The following is a 25,334-nucleotide window of genomic DNA, read 5'->3' as shown; positions in this document are numbered from 1 at the left end:
TTCCTGCAGTTAGCTTTTCTCACTGTGCCCATGTTTCTGCAGTAGGCTTGGAATGCTTTCCTCAAAAGACTTTCACCCGAGAGTGGTATGACTCAGCTTCCTTTTGTTCTCCTTATTGATGAGAATTGGCTCAGAAGGACTTCCGGCTGTTTAGAAAGGTTCAGTCTGACTGTTTAGAAGGCAAGAAATGACCACCCTGAGGTGATTCACAAAATTAGGCCACTGGTTTTTTTTTTTGCGAGGAAGAGTGGCAAAGAGGCCTAAATCAGTGTACGGCTAGTCAGGGCTGGGCGGTGTTTTAAAAGGCAGTGAACGCTTTGAACTTCAAGTTCGGGAACCACTGATATTACTTTATGGTTCCGCATTGAAAAGCACGTCTTCCAGACCGTGGACAATAGGGAATGGGATGCAACATTGCAGCCTTTCAGAGATGGGTGCTGACTTATCAGAAATGCTTTTCTGTTGCACAGAAAATATTAAAACCACAGTCACAAAAATCTAACCTCTTCCAACAAGTGTTCACGCAGTCCTGTCCCCTAACAGATGAATTACTCTTTTAAAGATTCTTTTTCGATCTTTATTCAAGTTCATATGGACTGATTACATAGTTGTGATTAAAGGATAAATATTCTTTTAGCTTTAAAATTATTATTATTTTTTGCTCCTGTAGAGTCTGCGAATGATACATTTAAGAGTTGTGTAAATGTTCCATGAAGGTGGTGATTCAGGAGTTACAAAACCATTCTCTTATTTGGGGCACAATGTATTTTCTTTTTTCCTCCCATTATTACAGCTTATGTTGTAGGGAACCCTTTCTTGCATGTAAACTTTCCCATCTTTAGAATTAATTCCTTAGGACACATTTCCAGGAGCAGGATGCCTGTTTTGTTTTGGTGGTTTTAATCGTGCATTGCACTGTCTGCTGACTTTTCAAAAAATTGTACCAGAAACATGACAGTGTTCTCATGGAGCTCTTTCATTTTTAGCACCACATGTTGTTAGACATGTTCAGTTTCTTAGTTTAATGGAGATCAAATCTTACCATTTTATGATACTTTTTAGTGATTTGATAATCATGAAATCCATCAGGTTAATTAGAGGATTAGATGGATTCGATAAGTGACGTACAGAAGGAACTTGTAATGTTGACGGGTTCATAGTGCTGTCTTTGCCGTCACTGGACTTCTTTTGATTTAATTAAATTGGATTTAATCCTCTCTTGAGTGCATTGTTTGCTTATGTCCTTTTTTACGTGTTTGCTTTGAGGAGTCTTGGCGTTCTACATTCTTGTGCCCACTGATTCATGCAGCAGCTGTATTTGCTGGGACTCTTTTGGTCGCCGTTGACAGAAACTCATTTGAGGTTACTGAAACAGGAAAGGGACATTTATTATATCCTTCAGAGACTTGGGATCCTTGTGTTTTGGGTTGCTTCCTCGCAGGACTGTCCTCACCTCCTCTTCCTGTGGCCGGGCCCTGGCATCCTTCGCCTGAGCCTGACCGTCGCTTCCTCACAGAGGTCTTCCCTGATGGCCCAGCCCACGGCCATACTCCCGCCACCCCCACCCCCCGTCCTGGCTTCCTCGGCCTCCACCATGTCACCCTGTCTGTTTCCTCCGTAGCCCGTTGTGATTCGTAGTGATTTCTTTGCTTCTTGTCCACACAGGCCGTGAGCTCCATGAGGGCCGGGGTCCACTGTCCACCCACTGCTGTGCTCCGGGGTCAGGCCTGGTCCCCACGTGCAGTGGCTCCTCAGGGCCTGCTTGCTGAGTGGGTGTCTTCATCACTCACCTTTGCTCCTTTCTGCCTCCTCGTTCTGATATTCTGTCTCCCTTTGCAAACTGGCTTGTGTTCTTGTTTCATCCACAGAGTGAAAAATGTAATGACCGATAGCTCCCAAGTTACACGCTTCAGATCCTGACAATTCAGAGTCCTGGCTCAGCTTGGGTCACTGGTCCATTGCTGTCCCATCGTCTGTGGCTGGGGGTGGAGGGATGGCGGGCAGGGCTGCTACAAGGCTCTCGTGGTGCCCTGTGTGACGGTGGTGACTGTGGGGAGGGAGAGGGCACGTGGCTGAGCAGACATCGTGCTGGGACGGCCCAGGACGTGCTGCTCGCCTCACAGCCAGCATGCGCTCACTGCTGGGCACAAGGATGTGGAGTGAGAAGCCTACTGTCCCTGTCCCCAAAGTACCTGCGACCCAGCGAGGGCATCAGACAGACCAACCAGAGATGACTCGGTGAGCCGCTTGGGGAATTAGGCACTTTGGATACAGCAGCAGGTAATACAAACAACAACCAGAGCAAAACCCCAAAACTCCTACTGTCATGAAGCTAAATGAGAAATAAGACAAATCAACAAAATGGGGGTATATTACAATTGAGATATGAAACTATCTCAAAGATTGAGAAAATTGAGATATGATAACAGGAATATGAAATGGTTCCGTTTCAATATGAAAATGTTACAAGATGAGGGATGTCAAAAATGAATCAGGAAAGGAGGCTGGGGGTGATACCCCTGAACGGGGTGGTCCTGAGAGGGAAACCAGCCAGCAGAGTGTGGAAGGGCACCCAGGCCCCGGAACAGCAAGCACAAGGGCCTGGAGGTGGCGTGGGGGTGCTGTGTCCCTGGGGAGGAGGGAGGGGCGAGGGTCGTGCCTGAGTGCAGGAGGTGATGGGGAGGGTCCAGCCAGCCCTTGTCAGGTGGTCGCAGCTTGCTGGGGGTGGGAGGAGGAAGGCCTTCTGTGAACTCTCTGATATTTTAAGTTACTTACAAGTTATCGTTTTCCTTTCTCTGTTTGTATTCTTTCTATTTAAGACGTATTCGCTAAGGCTGGCTTAGACCTCTCCTTGGATTGTCCCTGAGAGTGTCAGGGAGGTCAGAGCTATAGGATTTGGGGGATGCTGCCCCAGTGGCTGTGCCAGAGAAGGGTCCGCTGCTGGGTTGCCTGCACACACCCTCAGCCTCCTCTCTCAGGGGACCACTTTTCAGGTGCTTGCCACCCAGTGTCTGAGCCCATCCTGGCCTCAGGCAGGGGTTTCCTTCCCATTTTTCTCATGGGGCCTCTGAGTAGCAGAGGAGGGGCCCCGGGCCCCACAGGGGAGCCTGGAGAGCCTGTCAGAGAATGCCCTTCCCCCTGCACTGGTGTGTCTTGGGGCCGCATCCTGTGCGACCGACCAGTATGTGTGTGGGTCAGATGTGCCCTTTGCTCTTGTAAATTCTTTGCTCCCTTTGGGGAAACCATGCCGTGTCTTTATTAGCTGAGAGGATTGCTATGTAGCTGAGTCGGGGCTTTGGGTCCAGATCCAGGCTCTGCCACCACTTGCTTCACAACCTGGCAAGTTGCTCGGCTGCTTCTTCCTAGTTCCTCACCTGTAAGAGGGGTACCCTGCCTGCCTCCCCACGCTGCGGGGTGCATGTGGGGAGATCAGACACGCCAGGTCCTGGCACGGCTACTGACGGCCAGCAGCTCCATAGGTAGAGCCAGCCAGTCACGTGCTATACCATACGAGTTAAGTTTTTAAAAAAAAATCCGCCGTGTTTTTTCTTCATCATCATTCCTTTCTTTTCCTGGGCTGCTCTGTGACTCACATCCGATACAGCCACTTGCTGTGCATCTACCAGCCCTTTGCGGTCCCTCTAACCTCAGGTAAATACTGCATTTTCTAGCCAACTCTCCCTGTGATTTTCAGGAGTATCTTGATGGAAAACAATCTGATAGTCTCAAATCATTACTTCTTTATGATTAGTCATGCATCTATATTGCCTTGTTTTGATTAGGCAGCAGAAGATTACGTCAAGTGCTCTCCCAGGCCTGCTGGGCAGGGGCGTCAGCGGCAGCTGGAAACGTGACTATTGTTTGTTGCCGGTGCTCTGACGCCTCGTAAGGGACGGCTCTCAGGAGCTGCCTTCTTCCCTCGCCTCTGGCAGAGCCCTGGGAGTAAGTCCACGAAAGGCTGACTCTGGGGCTCAGGCGAGCTGATTCCATTCATTCCAGGCGCTGATCGTTCCTAGCACGTCATCTCCTGCTCTTTGATCCAGGTGTGTTGGTAAGGAGGGAAAATACTTATCAGCATGGAGAATGGGTTCGTCAGCTTTCCTCCCCACACTGTGCCGGTGGGGCACCCAGACGCCAGTCTGCCCAGGCTGCCTGGCACAGTCATGGTGTGCTTGGGCGAGTCTCACACCCGTGGAGAAGTATGGGTGTCCCAGCCTACATGGAAGATGTGTAGCAAGGCGTAGCCCTCCTGTTTGAAAAAGCTGATAATGTGTTTAAGGGAAGGTGTTAATTGCTCTCTAATTATGACTTTTCTGCCTTACTTGTGAAAAAGTTTTCCTCATACTTTGGACTTGCAGAATTAGTAGAATCTAGAGTTTGGGGGTCATTCGCCTGGAATGATAGGTGCAATTGCATTATTAACAGGTTTATATCATTTCCCTTTCGCTACTGCTTTTGAAAGCATTATTCAAGTAAGATGTACGAAGTTTCTTTTCTGTTTCTTGCCCGGCTCAGTTTAGTAAAATGCACAGAACATGTTCAGTGTGTGTCACGCACTTAGGTGCCAGTAGTGCCGAGATGAGAAAGACACAGTCCTGCTGATGGGCGGCCAATGGCAGGTCATGACAGTGCCAGGGGGCTGGGGCACGGGCAGAGTGTGTGGAGAGTGTGTGTAGGAGCTGCAAGGGGCTGGTTCTTACCAGCCCGCTTACAGCAGCGATGTTGTTCAATTCGGGTTTTGAGTTAAAGCGAAGAATGACCAAATGCCAAGAGACAGACGGTGCATCCCAGGCATGGAAAATGTTAGCAGAGCCTCAGGGTTCTTAGACTACAAAGGCAAAACAGGAAGTCAGAGAGAGGAGTCAGGATGGCAGAGTTAGTTCTGGTTCTGGGGGCTTCTGTGCCATGCTCTGGAACTTCAGCTTGGATCTGTGGTTGGAGTCATTGGTGGGCTCTACAGCTGGGGCTGTGGACGAGTTTATGTGTTAGGTCAAGGATGGGAGATGGGGTATCAGGATGGATGGATGGATGATGGATGGAAGGAGGGGGATGCTGGGTGGGTGGTAGGTGGATGAGAAGGTTACCTGAAGGCAGGTAAACCAATTCAAATGGATTTTGCTGTTGTCCAGGAAAGGAATGAGGAAGGCCTAAACCAGTGTGGAGCTTTTAGAAACAGAGAGAAATAGAAAAATACTGGGAGTTGAAATTGGTTGCTGAAAAAATGAGGTGAGTGAAGTTGGGGTCATGGAGATGTTGAGGAAGGCTGCTGGGTCTCTGACTTGGACAATCAGGTAGGTGATAAACCAGGAAGTCTGGAGGGGAAACCATTTGTTGGGTGAGACAGAGAGTCCAAACTAGGACATTTGGGACAGCTAAGCAGTAGCCCAGCAGATGGTTGGATACTCAGATTTCAGGTTCAGGAAAGGGTAGAAAGTGTAAAAGTATGAGTAGAAGATGTAGATTTTGACATCAAAGGTTTGCTTGCAAGGATGCTCGTAGAAAGAGAAGAACAGGAGTGCGGGCTGGAGCACTCTGGGACCTCAGTGTATAAAAGCTGTAGATGGGAGAGGATATGCAGAATGGTTAGTCAGAGGCACGGAGAGACAGTAGTGGCGTGGAATCAGAGGAGCAGAAGGTTTCCCAAGCATGGCCTGTTAGCAGAGCCACGTGCTGTAGAGTCCTGTCAGTAAGGACGGAAATCCGCCATTGGCTTGGTGTCACGGTTACCATGGTTACCGGGTTTTGGAGGGAGCCGGTGCTGTCGGCCAGTTTTGGGTGGGTTCAGGGGCAAATAGGACAGGAGCGTGGAGGCTGCAGAGGGGACGGCTTTCTCACCTGGCTCGTCCGGGAAGGAAGGCAGGAGAGGTCCCCAGAGGGAGCCGGTGTTTCTGTGGTACCGCGTGCCGGGGTCCTTGTTCCCGAGGAGGCTTGGAGCCATTAGAAGCTGCGTGCTGAACGTTGCTGCTGTGAGAAATAGGTCATGTTTATATTCGGCTGCGCGTTTGTATTCCTGCAGGTTGAGGTTTTGTGTTTGCTCATTGGGGGTAAGAAGCGAGCTGGCCCTGTATACCCACTCATTTCACGTGTGGGCTTGTTCATCGCGTTGCTGAATGTTTACACATTGCTGAAACATTAATCCTCTCACCAGAGTTTCACATTTCTCTGTAGTTTTCTCTCTAGCATCCCTTCCAGTTTGCCTTTTACGCTCCTACCAGAGTTGGGAGTTGCAGCACACAGATCTCTTCTCTTGCTGAAGGGCATCCTGCACGTTCTCTGGATGGCGTCTGCACTCCTAGGGAGACGCTGAGCCCCCTGCCGTCCTGCCCCCCAGCCCCCCCTGGGCTAGGCCCAGCGTGCTGCCTTGCGGCTGTGCGCTTCCTTGCCGGCTCCCCCCCAAGCTTCTGGACCCCCCGATGGCACAGGGGGCATCTGAGTGCCTTCATGCACACTCCGCTACACGCAGGGGCTGTGGGCCCGGTGGCGCTCACCTTCCTCTCCCTTCTTTTCAGGGAAGCAGTTCAAGTGCACGGTGTGTGACTACACGGCTGCCCAGAAGCCACAGCTGCTGCGGCACATGGAGCAGCACGCCTCCTTCAAGGTAAGGGGCTCGGCGCTGGAGCAGAGACGCACGTGGGAAGGGCACCACTTTTCAAAATAAAGACGGAAAGTCTCCTTTCATTGCTTGGGGGTCCCCTTCCCTTCCGGGCCTGCTCAGCCGGTGTGTGTGGCATCTGGGGCGTGGCTTGGCTGACTGCACGCCCTCTCCTTGTGCAAGTGTAGCGCTTCTCTGCTTTGGGAACCAAGTCCAGGAACAGCGTGTAAGGGGACACAGACTAGAGAAAGGCCCCCTCTCACCGTAAAAAACGGGAGTGATTTAGAGCAAAGAGTACGTGCTTTAAGGACACATGTGCGCTGTCAGATCCTGGTTTGCCTCAGGTGGACCCCTGATATGGCAGGCGTGATGATGCCTGGCTGTCAGGTGCTTGTAAGAGCTGGAGACGGCGCTCATGAGCCCGCCACGCACCGGCCTGTCTCAGGGGCTCGGGAGACCATGGCTCTCCTTACCTCTCCTTATTCTGTTAATACCTCCAGTTGATACTTCTTTCATATAGATGGTATTATCCCCTGGGCCACTGCTTTTGGTGCAGTTATTGACAACGAGAACTCTGGTCCAGTGAATTTGTTTTATAAAAAGTTCTGCTCAGCACTCGGCAGCGTGATCCTTAAAATGATGCTGCCGCCGGCGTGTGCACGTGGAGATGGGGGCTCTGAGATGGTTGTTGAGATCGTGTCCGCTGCTCGGTCCCAAAGGGTGGTGAAGCGTGGAAGGGACCCTGGGCCAACACACTCAGAGGTGCGTTTATTGAGCATCTACTGTGTGCCCACACTGTGCCAGGAATGTCACCCCCCTCAACTCTGATCTCCACACAGTAGATACCATTGCCTGATTGGACAGCTGAACAACCTGCATCTCAGACACGTTAAATGACCCCCACGATTGTTTCCTCAACGCCCATATCCACGGGCTCCAGTGGCTGTTATGACAGCGGCCAGCCTGTGCCGTCTGTCACCCCTTCTGGAGTGACGAGGACCCTCCCTGATGACAAGGTCATCCGATGCTCTGAACAGCCTCGGGATGAAGTCACAGGACGCCTCATGATCTCCTCTCTTGTCGTTAAGAAACCGGGTGGCCCGTGGGGGGTGAGGGCTCCTGTGCTTTGACTGTCCAGGAGGTGAGGGAGTGAGCAGTGGGGCTTTGCCTCCGAGTCCTAGGCCTGAGTGTCTCTCACCTGATCTTCTTCATCCCTCGTTGTTGGCTGGCGGGGGGCCGCTGGGGAGCCTGAGGCTGCCGCGCCTGTCACTTATGTAGCTGCTTTGAGGCCTGCCCTGAACACGAGCCTCTTAGGCGAGACCCACGTGTCACCCGGCGGGAGGGTGAAATGTCTCGATCAGGATGTCCCGTGTTTGCACACTTCGTACATAATTAAAATTAAGAGCGCTATGTCGCATTCCACAGCTCACAGATGTGTTTCTTTGGGGGACTCTGGATTTTCTTAGACTAGTGCAATGATAGGACTAGAGGATGCAGAATTAGAGCAGTCTCACTTTATAGACGAGAAACATTGACCTAGGGAGGTTGATTTCTGTCCTTGCTGTTCCAGAATCTGAGCTAGACGTCTCATCATCCCTTGGTTTCACTGTGGAGCAGCTTGCCTTCCTAATAACCAGACACAGCCAGACAGTTTCTCTGCCCTGCAATCCTCATTGACTAGTTCCTCAGATTTGTGGAAGCTTTGGGTTATGTGCAGAAGAAATGCATTTGGGGCTGGTTTGATCGATGGTCTCCTGTGTGGTTCACAGCTTTTTCCTGCTGTCACATGGTTACACTTTGGGGCCTTGGGAGCCCGACTAAGCTGGACTCTGGGTGGTGGCCGGTTTCCCACGGGCTCCCTGTGGATGTAGGCATCGCCCTGCTGAGCAGTGCCCCGGCTGGGGATGAGATTCAGCCTGAGGGAGACCTACTAAGTAGCCCTGGGCTTGTACCCTCCTTCAGCTCAGGGTGCTCTTCTCGTACACACGCACGTAAGTCTTGCTTCTCAGCTGACTGGTGCTGACGAGGTAACATAGAATTGATTCCTGCCCACCACCCTCATCCTAACAGTGATGGCCCTTTCCCTTTCCCCTCTGTCCACCCGTGTTAGTTTCCATTACTGCTGTGACAAATTACCCGAGCTTTGAACTTAAAACAATACAAGTTTCTTATCTTATAGTTCTGTGGTTCAGAATTCCAACACGGGTCACACTGAGCTAACGTCCACGTGACGTGTTCTTTCTGAGGCTCTAAGAGTAAATCCACTTCCTTGCTCTTCCGGCTCCTACAGGCCATCTGCACTTCTCGGCTTCTGGCCCCTTCATCTGTCTTCGCATCCAGGTGAGCATCCCTCGTCTCTCTCCTCCTCTTGCTGCTTTTCTGCCTCCCTCTTCCCACTTGTGCAGACCCTTGTGGTTACAGTGCACCCACTTAGATAACTGGGGACAGTGTCCTTATCTTAAAGTCAGAGGATCCGTAACTGCAATTCCACCTGTACTCTTGATTCCTTTTTGCCACATAAGGTTCTAGGGATTAGGACATAGTCATCTTTGGCGGGGGGGAGGGGGGGACATTTTTCTGCCCAATGCATCCCCCCACTCTTTTTTCTTCTCTTTCACATCCATCTGTGTGGTAGAAAGTTTTCATCCATATCAGAAAATATGTAGTACACATCTCCTACGTTCCCTTTTCCTACCCACGGCAAACGTTATAAAGAAATCAAGCCTCACTGTTTTACTGATCCGAGATGAGACTTCGGAATCTTGGGCAGACACTGCTGATCCACTGCAGTTGGCTTGCTAGAGGAAACCAGTTTGCCTTTCCAGATCCAGATATGTAATTTTCAATATATAATTTGTGTCAGGACACACTGTAATAAGAACAGACTCCTTTATTGCCTTTTAAAATTACATAGTGTTATTTATATATTTATTTTACGAATGAAATTAAAATGTGTTCACTAAATAAGATTTGGAAAATGCTTTTTGGTCCTTTTCCTTGGGGAATTTTTGGATATCTTTTTAGACATGATTGAGGTCACACTGTAAATGAGCCTTTTTTTTTTTTTTTTGATGGAGATTAAAATGTCAGTTTTATCAGTGATAAAGCTCTCTTGGAGAATGTGGCTTAGATGAGTGGCCAGATGTTTTGCTAAGTAACCTCACAGTCAAAGGCCGGACTAGGGCACCTACATACTTTAGGCATTATAAATATTGCCTTTTTTCTTTATCGGCATTTCATAGGCGTTTTCCCATTTAATGAAAATACATTTATTAACTACTTTCAATGGCTGCATAAGGATGAGTATCATAGTTTAATTAAACAGTCCCCTCATAATTGTATAGTTTGGTCATTCCCAGTTGTTGCTGTTATAAGTAACCCTACAGTGGACCTCATGCCAAAAGAATTTCCATGTCACCCTAAAATCCAAGGACTGTGAAACATAGGGCAAAGCCCACCAAACCACTGAGGATTCACAAACAATGAAGGTGTTATATGCGCTTCTTGCAGCTGTAAATAAAATGCATTCCCCAGGGTGGAGCTGACACAATCAGCCTTAAAGAAGTGCCAGAGAAGATGCTCGGACGAGAGGAGCCAGTGCTGAGCCGGGAATCTCTGAACAGAAACAGGCTTGTTCCCCCCGCCCAGCTGTTCAGCTCTCTGCTTCTTGCATGTAAACAAGCCGCGCACCATTCTGTAAGCAATGTGATCAGCAGGCAGACTCACTTGTGGAGTTTTCTCCATTAGGCTCGGGTGAACCCGTAACTCTGCTGATAGAAATGTTCTCAGTCATCGGGCTGGTGGATTCTGCACCAGTCTGCTTGCACATCAGTAATAAAAAGTGGCTTTATTTAATTTAGAAACATTTTGAAATAGTTTTAGACTCACAGAAAGTCTCAGAGTTCCTGTGTAACTATCACCCACCCTCCCCCAGTGATAACTTCTTTAACTGTAATGTTGGTGTGTTGTCAAAACTAGGAAATGGACTTTGGTACACTATTATTAACTGAACTATAGACCATATTTGGATTTTACTAGTCTTATCTATTTTTGAAAGTAGTTTTAGGTTCATAGCAAAATTGAGAGGAAAGTACAGAGAGTTCCTATATACCACCTGCCTCCCCCACCCCCCAGACAGCCTCCCCCATTTTCAGCATCCCCACCAGTGTGGTACATTTGTTACAATTGATGAACCTGTATTAGTATATCATAATCACCCAAAGCCCATTGTTAATACTCAGGTTCACTCTTGGTGGTGTACATCTGTAGGTTTGGACAAATGTATAATGCTGTATATCCACAATGATAGTATCATACAGAGTAGTTACACTGCCCCCAAGATCCTCTTGCCCTGCCTATTAATTCCTCTCTTCCCTCTGCCTCTGGCAACTTCTGATCTTTCTACTGTCTCCATAGTTTCTCCTTTCCCAGAATGACATATAGTAGGAATTGTACAGTATGTAGCCCTTTGGGATTGGCTTCTTTCACTTAGTAATTGCATTTAAGGTTCCTCCATGTCTTTTCATGGCTTGATAGCTCATTTCTTTTTACCACTGAATAATATTCCATTGTCTGGATGTACCACAGTTTATGCATTCATCTACCAAAGGACATCTTAGTTGCTTCCAAGGTTTGGCAATTATGCGTAAAGCTGCTATAAACATTCATTTGCAGGTTTTTGTGTGGACATACATTTTCAGCTCCTTTGGCTAAATACCAAGGATGGCAGGATCGTGTGGTGAGAGTGTTTAGTTTTGTAAGAAATCCCCAAACTCTCTTCCAAAGTGGCTGTGCCATTTGTACCACAGTAGCTGTGCCTTTTGGAAATTCATTAAGATTCTTTTTGGCACTTGAAAATCTCTGAGAGTAATGTGATCTCATGGAAAAACACAGGATTTAGGACGAGACAGACTCAGGTTTAGAACCAGAAAGACTGTGCCACTTACAGGCTGTGTTACTTGGCTTCTTTTTACAATTTTATTGTTTGTAAAATGTTGATGGCATTATCTGTCTCCTGGGATTGAAGATATTAAAGGCAGTACCATGTGCATGAGAAGTGGATCTGGTACACAGTAGATCATCAAAAAATGTTGGCTCTTTTTCCCCTTCCCTATCTCTTAAAAATGACTCCAGTTCCTAAAAGAACCAAAGCAAGGATTTTAAATCAGTCTAATCATGCTTTCAGTTTATGTTGCAAATCACTCATTCTAAATATTTTCCAGGTGTTATGTTTTCCCTATATATTTTTTTTAGATGTGGGTGTTATTTTACTTTTGCTGTTGCTTATGGCTTTGGAGTTAGACAGATAAGGGTCAGAATCCTGATGCCACCACTTACTAACTAGGTGACCATTGGGGATTTTGATCCTTCGCCTTTTTGGGCCACTGTCTCCTTATTTGGAAATTGGGAACAATGATACTGTTATTTCAAGGGCTACTTTAGGAAGAAGGGGTTGATTTGAGGGAGAATATTAGAAGGAATGTGCCCTGATAGCTTGGGGCAGACTTGGACCATCAGCTCTGTGCAGGCCAGCTCCAGGGAGGAGGTGCTGGCAGGGCCTCAGCCTCGCTCTCCTGGTAACAAGAGCTGGGAGGCTTTCTCTTTAACGGGAGAAGCTCTGGCCTCTGCCACCCTTCCCATCAGGTTAGTTCTTCTCTCTCAGTAAGCATGGAGGCTGGCCCAGCCTCTTTGACTCCACCCCATTCCCATGTGGTTCTGATGCAAGGGCCTCACAGATCATAACCTGCCAACCACTGCACTGGGTTTTGAACTCTGTGACGGAGAGGTCCTATCTGAGTTTTTATGTAAAGTGTGTTCCTGTAAATAGCACATAGCTGGCTTTTCTTGGTGCCTTTCTGTGTTTGTGTCCATGTGCCTGCACACAACCATTCTGTAATCACTGCTCTTTAATCGGAATACCTAGTCCATTTACATTTAATGTAATTTTTGACATGTCTCACTTGAAAGGTACCATCTTGGTGTTTATTTTCATGTCAGTTCTTTGATCCTCTCTTCTTCTCATCTGGCTTCTTTTAGGTAAATTGGGTATTTTTTAGTATTCCATTTTATCTCCTCTATTGACATTTTCCCCTGAGAGTAGAAATTTCTTTTTCAGGTAAACTTATAATTTTAGAACAGTTGTAGAATTACAGAAAAATTGTTATGGAATATGGAGAGTTTGTGTATTCTGCATACCCAGTTTCCCCTGTTGTTAGCATCTAACATTTATGTAGTACATTTGCTACAACTAATGAACCAATATTAATACATCCATCCTTTATTCAAATTTCCTTAGAGTTTACCTAATGTGCTTCTCCTATTCTAGGATCCCATTAGGATACCACATTACGTTTAGTCATGATGTCTTTTTAGGCTACTTTTGGATGTGACAGTTTCTCAGACTTTCCCTGTTTTTGATAACCTTGGCAGTTTTGAGGAGTACTGATGAGGTATTTTTATAGCATATCCCTCAATTAGGATGTGTTTACCTTTTAACTACACTTTTGTTTCTTGTTGTTGTTTTTCTTTTTAGTCATTGCTGTAGACGTTACACTATGCACCTGCATTTTAACACATTCTAGGTAGCTGTGAATATACTATTTCATGGACAGTGGAAGAAGCGTGAAGCATTATAATTCATGTTACTCCCCTCCTACCCTTGGGTTCTTGTCATCATGTGCATCACTTCTCTTTGTGTTTTAAACTCCTCAGTATAGTGTTATTATTTTTTTGTTTTAGTCAGATGCATATGAAAATATAATCTTAAAAATGTCTTTTATGTTTACTTACATATTTAGCCTTTCTGATGTTCTTTATTTTTCTTCCTGCAGGCCTAGCTTCCATCTGATAAATTTTCCTTTAGTTTGGAGAACTTCTCTTAGTATTTGTTATATGTTGTTTTCCTGGAGTTGAATTATCTCAGCTTTTGTCTTTGGAAATATTTTGTCTTTATTTTTGTAGAATATTTTGAGGACTATAGATTTCCGGGGGGATGTCACGCCAAAGATGCTGGTCCATTATGTTTCATCCTTCATTATTTCTACCCCTTATCATTTCCCGATATATGGAATGGGTCTTTTCTTCCTCTGTCTGGTTTAAGACTTTTCTTTCTTTCTTTGTTTTTTCATCATGTTAATATCTTTCCTAGTGTTTACCTTACTGAGATTTTGGATATATGGGTTGATGTCTTTCATGAGGTTTGGGCCAATTCTCAGCCATTATGTCTTTAAATACTACTTCTACTTCATTTGTTTCCTATTTTCTCCTCTAGGATTGTAATACCTTGTATGTTAAACTGTTTGGTATCTCACAGCGTGCAGATGATCTCTCTCTCTCTTTCTCTCTCTAATTCTTCTTTCTCTTTGTGTTTCAGTTTATATGATTTGTATTGATCTTCAAGTTTACTTCTCCTTTCTCTGTGTCAGCTCTGCTGTTTAGATACTCAAATGAAATGAATTATTCATTGCTGTTTTTTTGATTTATAGCATTTACATTTAGTTCTTTTTTATAGTTTTATTTCTCTGCTACAATTTATCATTTGTTCACACATGTTTTTCATTGGAGCCTTTAACGTGTTTATCATCATTTAAATGTTTCTGTCTAATACTTTCAATATCTAAGCAATGTGTGCATCAGTTTCTGTTGACTTTTTTTCTTGAACTGGGTCACATTGTCTTCTTTGCGTATCTTGTAATATTTACCTGGATGCTAGATATTATGTGTGAAAGAACAGTAGAGACAGTTGTCCACAGGAAAGTAAATGCCTCTTTGTATCAGGCCATTGGGGTGGAGACTGTACAGAGAATAGCAGGCCTGATTGCTGTCCTTTCAAAGGTGTAGTTGCGAGCTTGGCCCTTGGTTGATATGTCATTGTTGGGACAGTCCCATTTCTCTCTGGCTTTCTGCTCCGTGGGGAGCTCTCTCCCCTGTCTGCCCAGTCCAGCCTCAGGAGAGTCTACAGTGCACTTGGGGAAGGCTTCCTGCGCTCAATGAGGGTGGTGGCAGACTTCCTCTCCCTCGTCCTGCTCCAGCCCAGGAGTCCTTGCTGCCTTTTCTGTGCACCCACTGTGTGCCAGGGTGGAGGACGTCGGGATGAAGCCAGGCCTCTGTCTGCTAGGCTCACAGGTCTGGGGAGAGCCATCTGTGCATAAAAAGCAACAGCAAGTGCACTAAATGCTGCAAGAAAGTCATGTACTAAGCTCTGTGGGAACCCAGAAGACTTGCTAACTAATTATTCCAACTCTATCATTTTTAAAAGCTGTGTTTTAATTGAGTTAATATGGTCTTAGCTTATCATGTAAAACCTATAGCTTTTGAACCTGTAGCAACCAGAAAGTTCTGGTTGACTGATGTCCACAAATTAAAGGGAATTAGTGTAATCCCTTGTTGTATTTCTGACAATGAAATGGGTCCCAAGGACGTCATAATGTGTCCATGTGAAGCTGAATCGAGTTATATATACAGAAGATGCCAGGCAGCTGACTCATAGGATGTGTAAGGGGCTTAGAGACTAAATTGAACAGAGGTGGTGTCTGAATGAGGTCAGCCAGGATGTGGTTGTGTAACTAATTCACTCCTAGTTTCCCCTCTAAACTTAATAAACAAGGAAGTGGAAGTACATAAGTGATCTTGAAGAAGCAGAATATTTAGAACCACACACTTGTAAACAGTTCAAGTTAATCCTCGGTCTGAGATCTTCAGTATCCCCCAGAATGCTGAGTCACCTGTGGCAAGCATCGTGGCTTTATTTCTACCATAACTTCTGTTACCCAGATGGTTCCATCTTTCCATCAGAAACTTCCACCACAGTGTTGAATGTTTAAGTATCTCGTGTCAGAATAAAAAAGACAGGTGGACCCATCCCTTTTATAATCGCCGTCTGCTGTGCGTTATAGCAGGTGTTGCATGTATATTACCTTATTTTGCCCTCAGAACCGCTGTGATGTAGTATCGATATTCCCATTTCACAGGTGAATAACACAAGAGGAACACAACTAGTAAGGGAGGAGCTGGGATTCTGAGCCTTGTCTCTTTGTAGACAAAGCTACCCTCCATCCATCACCCTGCACTTTCTTACTCTCCAGCCAAGCCGAGGGACATTTTGGCCCCCTTGTCCTCCCCCCGCCCCCCACTGCTTTGATTATATAAGCCTGCAGTTAGATGTTTAGCTATCAAAACTCAAGCAGAATCTTTAAGCAAAATGCTGACTGAGTGTAAACTTGGCAGCCGCAGCATTTCCCAAGTTCAGTGGAAATTACTGGACCACGGGGCAAAGAGAGTAAGAAGTCAAGTACAGGGTTGCTGTTGGTGGTGTTTATTTTGCTTTTCAGTTGTTGATTTCCATGAAAGTGAAGAATCTGAGGTTACGCGTTTTTGTTTTTTCCTTTAAGCGTGTGTATGCGTGTGAGGAGGAAGAAGGGCCGTGGAGCGGGGTGGGTAGTCAGAGGGGGCCATTGATTAAGTTGTTTTGAATAGGAATGTCTCGGCTAAAAACCTGTTGCACCATCTTCAGCTTCCTTGTGTTTTAGATTTTGTAAGCACTTTGGGGGAAAAGAAGGAAATCGGATTGTTTTTTGTTAAATTAAAGTCCTGTCTGTCTAATAGTGTGCAGTATATTCTCTGGAAATATTGCATTTTGACAGCATAAGCGATTACAAAAAAAATCAATAATTGGCGAACGCTGAAGAGTCTTCTAAGCTCTTGCACGGAAAGCAATTAGTATGGATTGATTTACTGTTATTTATTGTGATGAGATAATTGCTTCAGCATAAGCCATTCTGGAACTTGTGGTACCCCATGGTTTCAAAACATTTATTCTTTTAAATTGTTTAATTTGTCTCTGGCCTTAATTTACAACAGAGGTGACTTCCTGCTTGATGAGTGATATGAAGACCTGGCTTTTTTCTCTCTGGATCCTTGGCCCCAGGCTTGGTTTTGTCCCTGTTGTGGCCAACCCGGGAGTGAGGTCCCAGCCTCGTGCTCTCAGGCTTGTCATCCCGAAGAGACAGGGCCAAAAAAAAAAAAAAAAATCACAAGACTCTTCTCTTCTGCACAAATAGTGCAGGGTGGCTTTGACTGAAGACTTGGGCTGCAGACTGCGGGGTGGCCACTGGGACAAGGAGAAGAGGGTGGTACTATCATTAACACTGACAGCATCGCTTTGAGAGCTTTGGCACGAACCTCTTTAAGGGCCAACCCTGAGGAATATGAGTCTGTGGACATCCGCATGCCCCCCCCCCCCCCCCAACCACACACACACACCTTGAGATGCAGGTCCTTTCCTTTCTGGTGTGTGTCTCTCTGCTTCTGCCTCTGTGTCCCTTTTTTCCTTGTCTGTCCCCTGTGACTGTGTATCCTTAGGCTCTTTGTGTGCATATCAGGTTGGGGGTTACTTTACCTGTCCCCACATGTGGTTCTATGTGTGCGTCGTTCACATCCATCTCTGAGCTCAGGCTGGAGGAGGAGGCGAGTCAGCCAGGATTCCAGATGCAGATGCCCTTTAGGAATTTCCCGTATCTGCATCACCATGTGTCTTATAATTTACAGTCTCTGTCCTTTTCCCTATGAGTATGCATGTTTTTCTTTCTTTTTATTTATTTATTTATTTAGGCTGTATTGGGTCTTCGTTGCTGCACATGGGCTTTCTCTAGTTGCAGAGAGTAGGGGCTACTCTTCGTTGCAGTGTGTGGGCTTCTCATTGTAGTGGCTTCTTTTGTTGTGGAGCACGGGCTCCGGGCACGCAACCTTCAGTAGTTGCAGCACATGGGCTCAGTAGTTGTGGCCTGAGGGCTCTAGAGCTCAGGCTCAGTAGTTGTGGCACATGGGCTTAGTTGCCCCGCAGCATGTGGGATCTTCCCAGACCAGGGCTTGAACCTGTGTCCCCAGCATTGGCAGGGAGATTCTTAACCACTGTGCCACCAAGGAAGTCCCGCATGTTTTTCTATCTGAGTGGCCCACTTCCCAGCCCAGGGGTGCAGACCCAGTCTCTTGGCAGTTGACTAGGCCAGTGTGTGTTTCTCTTGCTACAGGGTGAGGGGCCTGCACATGGCTCTGCTGAAAGGGCTCTCGGAGCAGCTGTGGGGATGCACTCTGTAAATCTGTGAAACACATCAGTCTCCCAGCCAATGTCATCATGCAGAACATTCCCAAAGGGCCACTGGTTTTGCTGGATGACCCTGTGCAGGTAATGGGACTCGGCAGTTCGCAGATCCAATGCTAAGACATTTCTTTGAGTGGAAAAGAAGTTTCTTATGGGCACCTTTACCATTGAGGAGGGAGATGAAGCCAGCAGCCAGTCAGTTGGGGTTTTTGTTTTGAATGGTCTGTTCTGCGAGTCTCTGGTACCCAGTGCTCTGTTGGCTACAGTGGGCAGCTCAGCGGAAGTGTAAGGCATGTGACTCAGGTGGACATGGTCTACCTGGGGCATGGAGGATGGCACAGGTGGAGTTTTCCAGAGTGTGTTCCTTAGAACACTAGTTCCGTGAGATGTTGCAAGTGTTGTGTGGAGGGGCACAGTGTGCAGTGATTCTCAAGCTTATCTCACCACAGAACTCCTTCTTCCCTTTTCTTCCCCCTAGTTTTCCCTCCTACCACTTAGATTTTATGAAATAACTTGGGAAATACTGGTTATCAGAGAATCAAAAAGTACAAAAAAACAGTATGTTGAACCTCACATATATCTGCCCCGCAGCGGCCTCCTGTCCCACACCCTGCAGACCAGCGGGGGCTGCCCAGCCTGGCCCCGCCCTCCCCACCTCCTGCTCCACCCCCTCTGCCCCCAGCGTGTCTGCTGCAGACACAGCACATCCCGGCTGCCTCGCTTGGCCTCACCCCTGCCCTTCCCTCTTCTTGCTGCCCTTCTCCCAGAAAGCCACGCGCGTCTCTCTCTTTATTCTGGTCTTGGTTCAGATGCTTTATTTTTTCCCGTGCTGTCTGACGACCTTGGGCAGATTGTGTAGTTCCTTGTGCGCGATGCCAGAACGTATGCTCCCTAAGGCGCTTTGTTCTGGTTTTCCTTCTAGGCTCAGCGTGGAGGCAACACTTAATAGATATCTGTTGAGTGAACAAATGAGGACATGAATAGATTCTATAGAACTTTAGTGACTCACGTTGACCACCGAAGACATCTAGGTGCAGGTGGGCTTCTGGGCTCCTTTGAAGGCTCGTAGCCACAAGGGCACGGGGCTCAATGGCTCTCCATCGCGGGCCCTGCTTGCTCTTCACTCTGTTCTCAGTTCACTGTGTGGCCTTGAGCTCTGGGCGCTTCCTTCCCTCGTAGTAGCAAGGGGCCGTGAGGTCAAAGTGAGAAGAAGCGTGTGTGACCAAGCGTGGTCCCCAGGTCCTGGGGTCCTCGAAGTTCCCCCAGCGCTGTTGACCCCAGCTGTGAGCCAGGCACTGCGGGAGTGGAGGCTCCGTGTGGCCGTCAGGAGCTGTTCTCTTAGTCAAGAGCAGGTTCCTTATCTGTAAGTGTGTTGTTTTCTCATGTCAGGCGCCGTAAGCCTTGCTTCATTATTGTGTTCTGTCCAAGATGTGTCTCCGCGGAGAGCCCTGTCAAAGGGAATGTGTGTGATCTGTTTCTGGTGTGTTCCTTGAAAATCTGTGGAAACGTGGGCATGGCGGACGTCAGGGAGGCAGTGCTGTTCACTGTGTAACCTGCGGTTTTGGAGGTAGCGGTGGGCGGCAGGCAACCCTGTGGGCCGTGCAGGTGGGGGGCTGTGCAGAGTCAGGTCCCTGTGGGGGGATAGGCAGGCCGGGGGAAGACAAGTGAGTCGTTTGTGTACCAGAACTTTACGTGCTGGAAATACGACTATGAAAACCGTACTGTCTGGTTGATCCTGTTAATTGGAAACACAAAGTCATTTGCAAACCTGAAAACATATCATAATAGGGAAAGCTGCAGAAACCACCCGTCTAGTCCATCCATGGGGGAGATTGTTGCTGAAGTGGGGCGTGTTTGCGGTGGGCCCTGCAGTCAGTGCCCCAGAGGCTGAGGGGAGCGGCGCGTGGGCTTTGGGGCCAGACAGACCTTGGCTCACACCCAGCTTTTGCTGGTAACTGTATGACCTTCAACAAGCTACTTGCCCTCCCAGGGCCTCTGCATTCTCACCTGTGAACTGGAAATTGATGTTTCTTCCCACGGTGGTCATGAGGCCTTGGTAGGGACTCAGGGCTCACGGTCATTGTCAACAGTGCATTCTGGCTCCCCTCCTTCCCCCAGTGCTCCGCATGTAAACGTGGACATCCTCAATTCCCAGATGCAAGTATGCAGGCCAAAAGGAGAACCCCTCCCCTCCCCTCGTCTTCCCTTCCCTTCCCTTTCTTTTTTCTTTTCTTCCTTTCTTTTCTTTCTTTCTTCTTCTTCTTCTTTTTTTTTAATGAGGCAGTTTTCTCTGAATTTCTGTGTCTAAACAGTCAGTGATAATAATCTGATAGCTCCTCCACGCAGGCTGCTCTGTTTACATTACCACTACTCCTGGCACTAAAATGAGGAAACACGCCCGGAGTTGCACAGCTGTGAAGCGCCAGACCCCTCACTGAGCCCAGATCTCTTTGCCCCCAGAAGCCCCTGCCACTCAGTTTGCGCGAAATGTCCTGGACCACAGAGCTCTCCACGTTGGTGGGCCAACGGTGGGGAAGCATCTGTTCTGTTTCTTTCCAGAAATAAAATCCAGATAAGACTTCAGTTAGAAGAAGCTGTCACATTTCATCCTGTTCTTTCCAGGCTCTGATAAGGTGAAATTACCGCCTAAGTCTCAGACAACTAAATCAAGTCTGTGAAGGAAGCGGAGCCCTGAATTATCTGTGCTCGAGAACCTGGGGTCCTGCCCTGCCCCACAGTCCAACTACATGCTCCTCAGGGTGACTTGCTGCTGGCTTGCATTTGAGGGAATTGATGGCCACTCAGACATTTATGAAAAAAATTCCATCTTCCTGTTGGGTTCTCTCAGCGGCAGAAGTGCGGCTGTAAATCTCATAGGTGTCCTTCAGCCCAGGCCCCAGGGAAGCGCGTGAGTAATCCGGGACCATCTCTCCACTGTGTTAACTTGATTTAAGTGTGGTGATGCCAGTGTTATGGTTCATATCTCCTCCAGGCCTGTCACCAGGCCTTTGGGGGGACACCCCGACTGCAGTCTTCTTTTTGGACATTCTGGGTTATGAAGGGTGGGTGTGTTAGAACCTTGTTCTAGTATCAGCGTGATTTTCATCCCACGGATGAAAGAAAATAAAAGTAAGAATCACTTTACATGTCGGGGTGTAAGCGCCGTTGCTGTTGTTATTAATATTAATAAAGGCTGCTGCTCATTGGGTGCTACGTCATTCAAGGCATTTGACCTAAGCTACCTGTAATCCTCAGAAACCTTGTGAAGAGAGTTTTTAATGTCACATACTTACCCATTTAATCAACCATTTCTTTTTTTACTTCTCTTGTTGTGAAATGGAATGTACATCTAGAATATTGCTTATACGCACGAGTGTGTGGTGTGATGAGGGATCATGACGTGAACACTGACGTCCCACTGCCCCAAAGTGGGCCCTTGCCAGTCCCCAGACCCCCGCACGGGGCCTTCCCGAGCCCACCCCCTGCTCTATCCCAGAGGTGACCGTTACCCTGAGAATTACTCTTTGGTTTTCTTTGTAGGTCTACCTCCACGTATGCATCCCTACACAGACTAATTTAACATTGCATTTTTTTTGGTTTGCTTTTGTTTGTTTGTTGTGTTTTGGCCACACCACGCAGCTTGCAGGAGCTTAGTTCCCAGACCAGGGATCGAACCCGGGCTCTCAGCAGTGAAAGTGCAGAGTCCTAACCACTGGACCGCCAGACAACTCCCAACATTGCATGTTTTTGAACTTTATATTTTCTATATATGGGCATATATCTATATATGGATTCATGTATGGAATTTATTCTGTGTCTGTTTGTCTTGCACTTGGCTTCCTTCCTGAACGATATGTTGATGAGACCGCGTGTCGCCCTCCTTCATCCGTCCTTTGTGGCATCGTACTCCCCAGTGGGAAGTAGCACGTGCTGTGCAACCCTCGCGGGAATGTCCATCCGTTCAGGTCATCCATTCAGCTGCAGGTGGACGGCGAGGCTGTTTCTGTTGTGTTGCTGTTCTCAGCTCTGCTGCTGTGCGCTGTCTGTGCGCGTGTCCTGATGGGGTCGTCCATGAGATTCTCTGGGGTGAGCGCACCTGGAGGGACTTGCAGGGCTGTAGGCATCTCTGCAGCTTTACAAGGCGATGCTGAACCACTTTGCACAGTGGCTGCACCAGAGGATGCCAGCAGCAGAGGTGCACGGCCTGGAGCCTGCGCCGCTCCACGTCCCGGGGTGAACATTCAGGGTGGCCGGCCTGCTGGGCCTGCGCTGGCCTCCCTACGTGGCTTTATGTCCATCTTCATGGTGGTTAATGGGCTTGAGCTCCTTTTCATATATGTTTTGGCTATTTGGATTTATTTCTCTTTCCTTTTTTTTTTTTAATTGGAATATAATTACTTTACACTCTTGTACCAGTTTTTGAGGTACACCAAGGTCAATCATCTGTATTTATACACATATCCCCGTATTCCCTCCCTCCCTCGACTCCCGCCCGCCTCCCTGTCCCAGTCCTCTAAGATATCATCCATCATCGAGTTGAACTCCCTTTGTTAGACAGCAACTTCCCACTGGCTATCTATTTTACAGTTGGTAGTATATATATGTCTATGCTACTCTCTCACTTCATCTCAGCTTCCCCTTCACCCCCCGCCCCCCCAAACCTGGAGTTCTCCAGTCCCTTCTCTGCATCTGCGTCCTTATTCTTGTCTTGTCACTGAGTTCATCAGTACCATTTTTAGATTCCGTATATATGAGTTAGCATACAATATTTGTCTTTCTCTTTCTGACTTACTTCACTCTGTATGACAGACTCTAGGTCTATCCGCCTCATTACATATAGCTCCATCTCATTCCTTTTTATAAAAAAAAAAACTGTTTAAATATTTTCCCCTTTTTTCCTGTTGAGTGGTTTTGCTTTCTTATTTGTTTTCAGAAATTCTTCATGTATCTGGGGTGTTGGGTCATTTTTTTGGTTAAATGCTGTGACTGCAGTCTCTCGTGCTGTGGCTCCGCCCCCATAATGTCTTTTAAAGGTGTTAAATTTAATGTCATTTTAAGAAACGTTTTATCTAGAGTTTTAGTTTTAGTTGTTGTTGGCAGGCCTACAGGAATCAGTAACAGAAAGAGGAAGGTGATTTGTCCTTTTTCCTTCAGCCACATGGGTGTAGTAGGGGGCCCACCTGTGCGAGGCTGCCTGCCAGGGCAAGCGCAGTGAGCCTGGCGGGAGCAGACTCTGCTCTCCAGGTGCTGTAGCCCGGGGTGCGGGGATGGGGGTTGGATCTGCAGAGAACAGTGACATTGCAGCAGGCTTCGCGCCCCGCCAGGTTCTCCTAGGTGCTGGGGGCAGATGGGAAGGAAAAGTCACGTCTTCCCAGGAGTTGGGGCAGGTTTCAGAGGTGAAGGTGCAGGGAGTGAAGCTAAGGGAGCTAAGACTTTTGCGGAATGAGTGGGAGCTTGTCTGGTGAACATTTCCTCTCTTCCAGGACAAGCCTAGCCACGTTTAGTAACTTGGGGATGAAGGAAAAGTTGGACTCATCCGGTTGGGCTGAAATCTGTGACGCATTGTTTTAAGTGGGGAGGGTGTGTGTGTTCGTGGTATAATCCCGTGATTCGTGCCTTGGGGACGCAGGGCTGGCGGCTTTGCTTCGAGTGAATGGGTCCATGCTGAGTCTAAGTGGGTCAGCCTGCTCCTTCAGAGGATGAGCTGAGCTGCACTGTCGTAGCATGTCTCACTGAGGCAGCCACATCCCCTTTTCGCCTTGGCTCGTGCAGTGTTAGAATCAATGGGTTCTTTCTCGAGGTTGCTGAGAAGAAGAGACATGGAACCTGACGCGAGGGACTCAAGTTGAAGGGGGCGCCATGTCGGAGGGCAGAGATGGACGCCTCGTACGGCAGTCTGGCGGCCCTTGGGGGACAGGGGCAGCTCACCTGGGCCCCAGAGGTTGTCCTGGAGGTTAGCCAACTAGAGGAGGGCTGGTGGGGATGTTGCGAAGGAAAAAGGATCGGCCTGACCATGTGAGTAGACGCAGAGGAGGGATGTGGAGGTGCCCCTGGGCGGTGCCTGGCCTGGAGCCTGGCCCACCCTGCGGGAGAGAGGTAGCAGGCGAGGCCGTCTGGGGCTCTGTACACGTATCAACACCAAGGTCTCCCTGCACTGCAGAGCCGCCACATTCTAATATCCTGCTTCTACCCAGCAGCATCTACATTGTCTCGTGCCAACCAGTCCACTTAATTTAGGTTGTAACAATTATATAACCTTTTCCAGCATTTTGCATCCAAATTCACCTGAATACCAATTAGACTTCTGGTTTGTCTCTTTCTTTATCTCTGTCTCTGTCCCTCCATCGACCGGGTTGTTAAACTAAGGCTATGAAATCGTGACTCCTGGCCATAGGTTTACCTCACGGGTCATCCGGAACCTTCTCCCTTGCTATTATGCTTTCCCATCCTCTGCAGAGAGTGTCAGGCCCATCGCAAAGGGAGAGGCTCACATTCTGATCTCTGCGCCTGTCGATGTAGTCGCAGGACTGTGATGCTGCATGTGGTTCCACACACTGGACCACAGGGTCCGGTCTGGTTAGAGCCCTCCTGCTTGCCGTGGACAGAAGCCAGCAGGGCGCCCGCCCTCTCCTACTACCAGAAAGCTCAGTGATTGGTGTCCAATGTCACGACCTTGGACATCACCTCCTCACCAGCTGCTCCCCTGTTTTAAACATTCCTCTGAGCCCGTGTCTTGACGCCCACGGGAGATTGCATTAGCCTGTCTCATGTAGTTCCGTGTCTTCTCATCAGGTTTGTTAGAGGCCGATCCCACATGTGAGACAGGGCTTCCTGTCCTCTGCTGCTCTCTTTCTTTCTGTTTGAAGAACCAGAACAGTAAATCCTCAAATTGTGACAAAGTGTATTTTACCTGCTTTCTTGACGTAAGTCTGAGAACTTGGAGCTCCAGCCTCCACAAGTTCAGCTGCACTTTTTCTTTCAACTTGGTGGATGGTCGTCAGCACTCCTTTTGAGGGAGATCCTTTGATGCACCTCTTGAAAAAGGCACGTCGTTTGCATCATTGAAACATGACCCAGAATCCAGCTTCTGCCCCTGCCTTCTCTCCGTGACCTGGCCTTTGTTTTTAGTGTGTTCCTGAAACCAAATCTTTTTCTTTTTTCTTTTTTCTGGCCACACAGCTCGGCTTGTGGGATCTTAGTTCCCCGACCAGGGATTGAACCTGGGCTGTTGGCAGTGAAAGTGCCAAGTCCCACTGGACCACCAGGGAACTCCCCCCTGAAACCAACTGTTTTCAGTCAGGCCACTAGCCCGCCTCCCTGATGGCCGGTCCCAGTGGACACTTGTTAGTCCTTACCGGATTTCTTAGTGCACTTGACTCTGTCACCACTCCCTCCATGAAGGACATTCGTCTCCAGACACCCCTGACTCTTCTCCCTGCTGCCGTTCTTTCTTGTCCTTCCTCACGAGCGCATCTCTTGCCGTCCCCTGGGTTCCCAGGTCCTGCTTCTCTTCTCACTTTACACACTCACTGACGATGGGTGTGCCCTGTGCCAGGGCACCGGCTGCTTGCCTGTGCTTGGGTCTGTGTCTCTAGCCCAGAACTGTCCTCTGAGTTTTAAACTCCGAACACTTTCTATCTTCAG

The 25,334-nt window shown here is 47.9% G+C and overlaps 1 protein-coding gene across 2 annotated transcripts in view; it reads left to right on the top strand.

The window, feature by feature from the left end:
* The window catches only part of ZFAT (zinc finger and AT-hook domain containing), a 174,830-nt gene that overhangs the window by 104,692 nt on the left and 44,804 nt on the right, over positions 1-25,334 (top strand). For both annotated transcript variants that reach the window (XM_057737087.1, XM_057737088.1), the window contains one exon: positions 6,510-6,598. In XM_057737087.1, coding sequence (XP_057593070.1) covers positions 6,510-6,598 — 89 coding nt within the window. The remainder of the gene's footprint in view (positions 1-6,509; positions 6,599-25,334) is intronic.

This window comes from Hippopotamus amphibius, chromosome 5 (assembly GCF_030028045.1).
Source record: "Hippopotamus amphibius kiboko isolate mHipAmp2 chromosome 5, mHipAmp2.hap2, whole genome shotgun sequence".
NCBI lineage: Eukaryota > Metazoa > Chordata > Mammalia > Artiodactyla > Hippopotamidae > Hippopotamus > Hippopotamus amphibius.
This window is presented reverse-complemented; position numbering and strand designations above follow the sequence as displayed.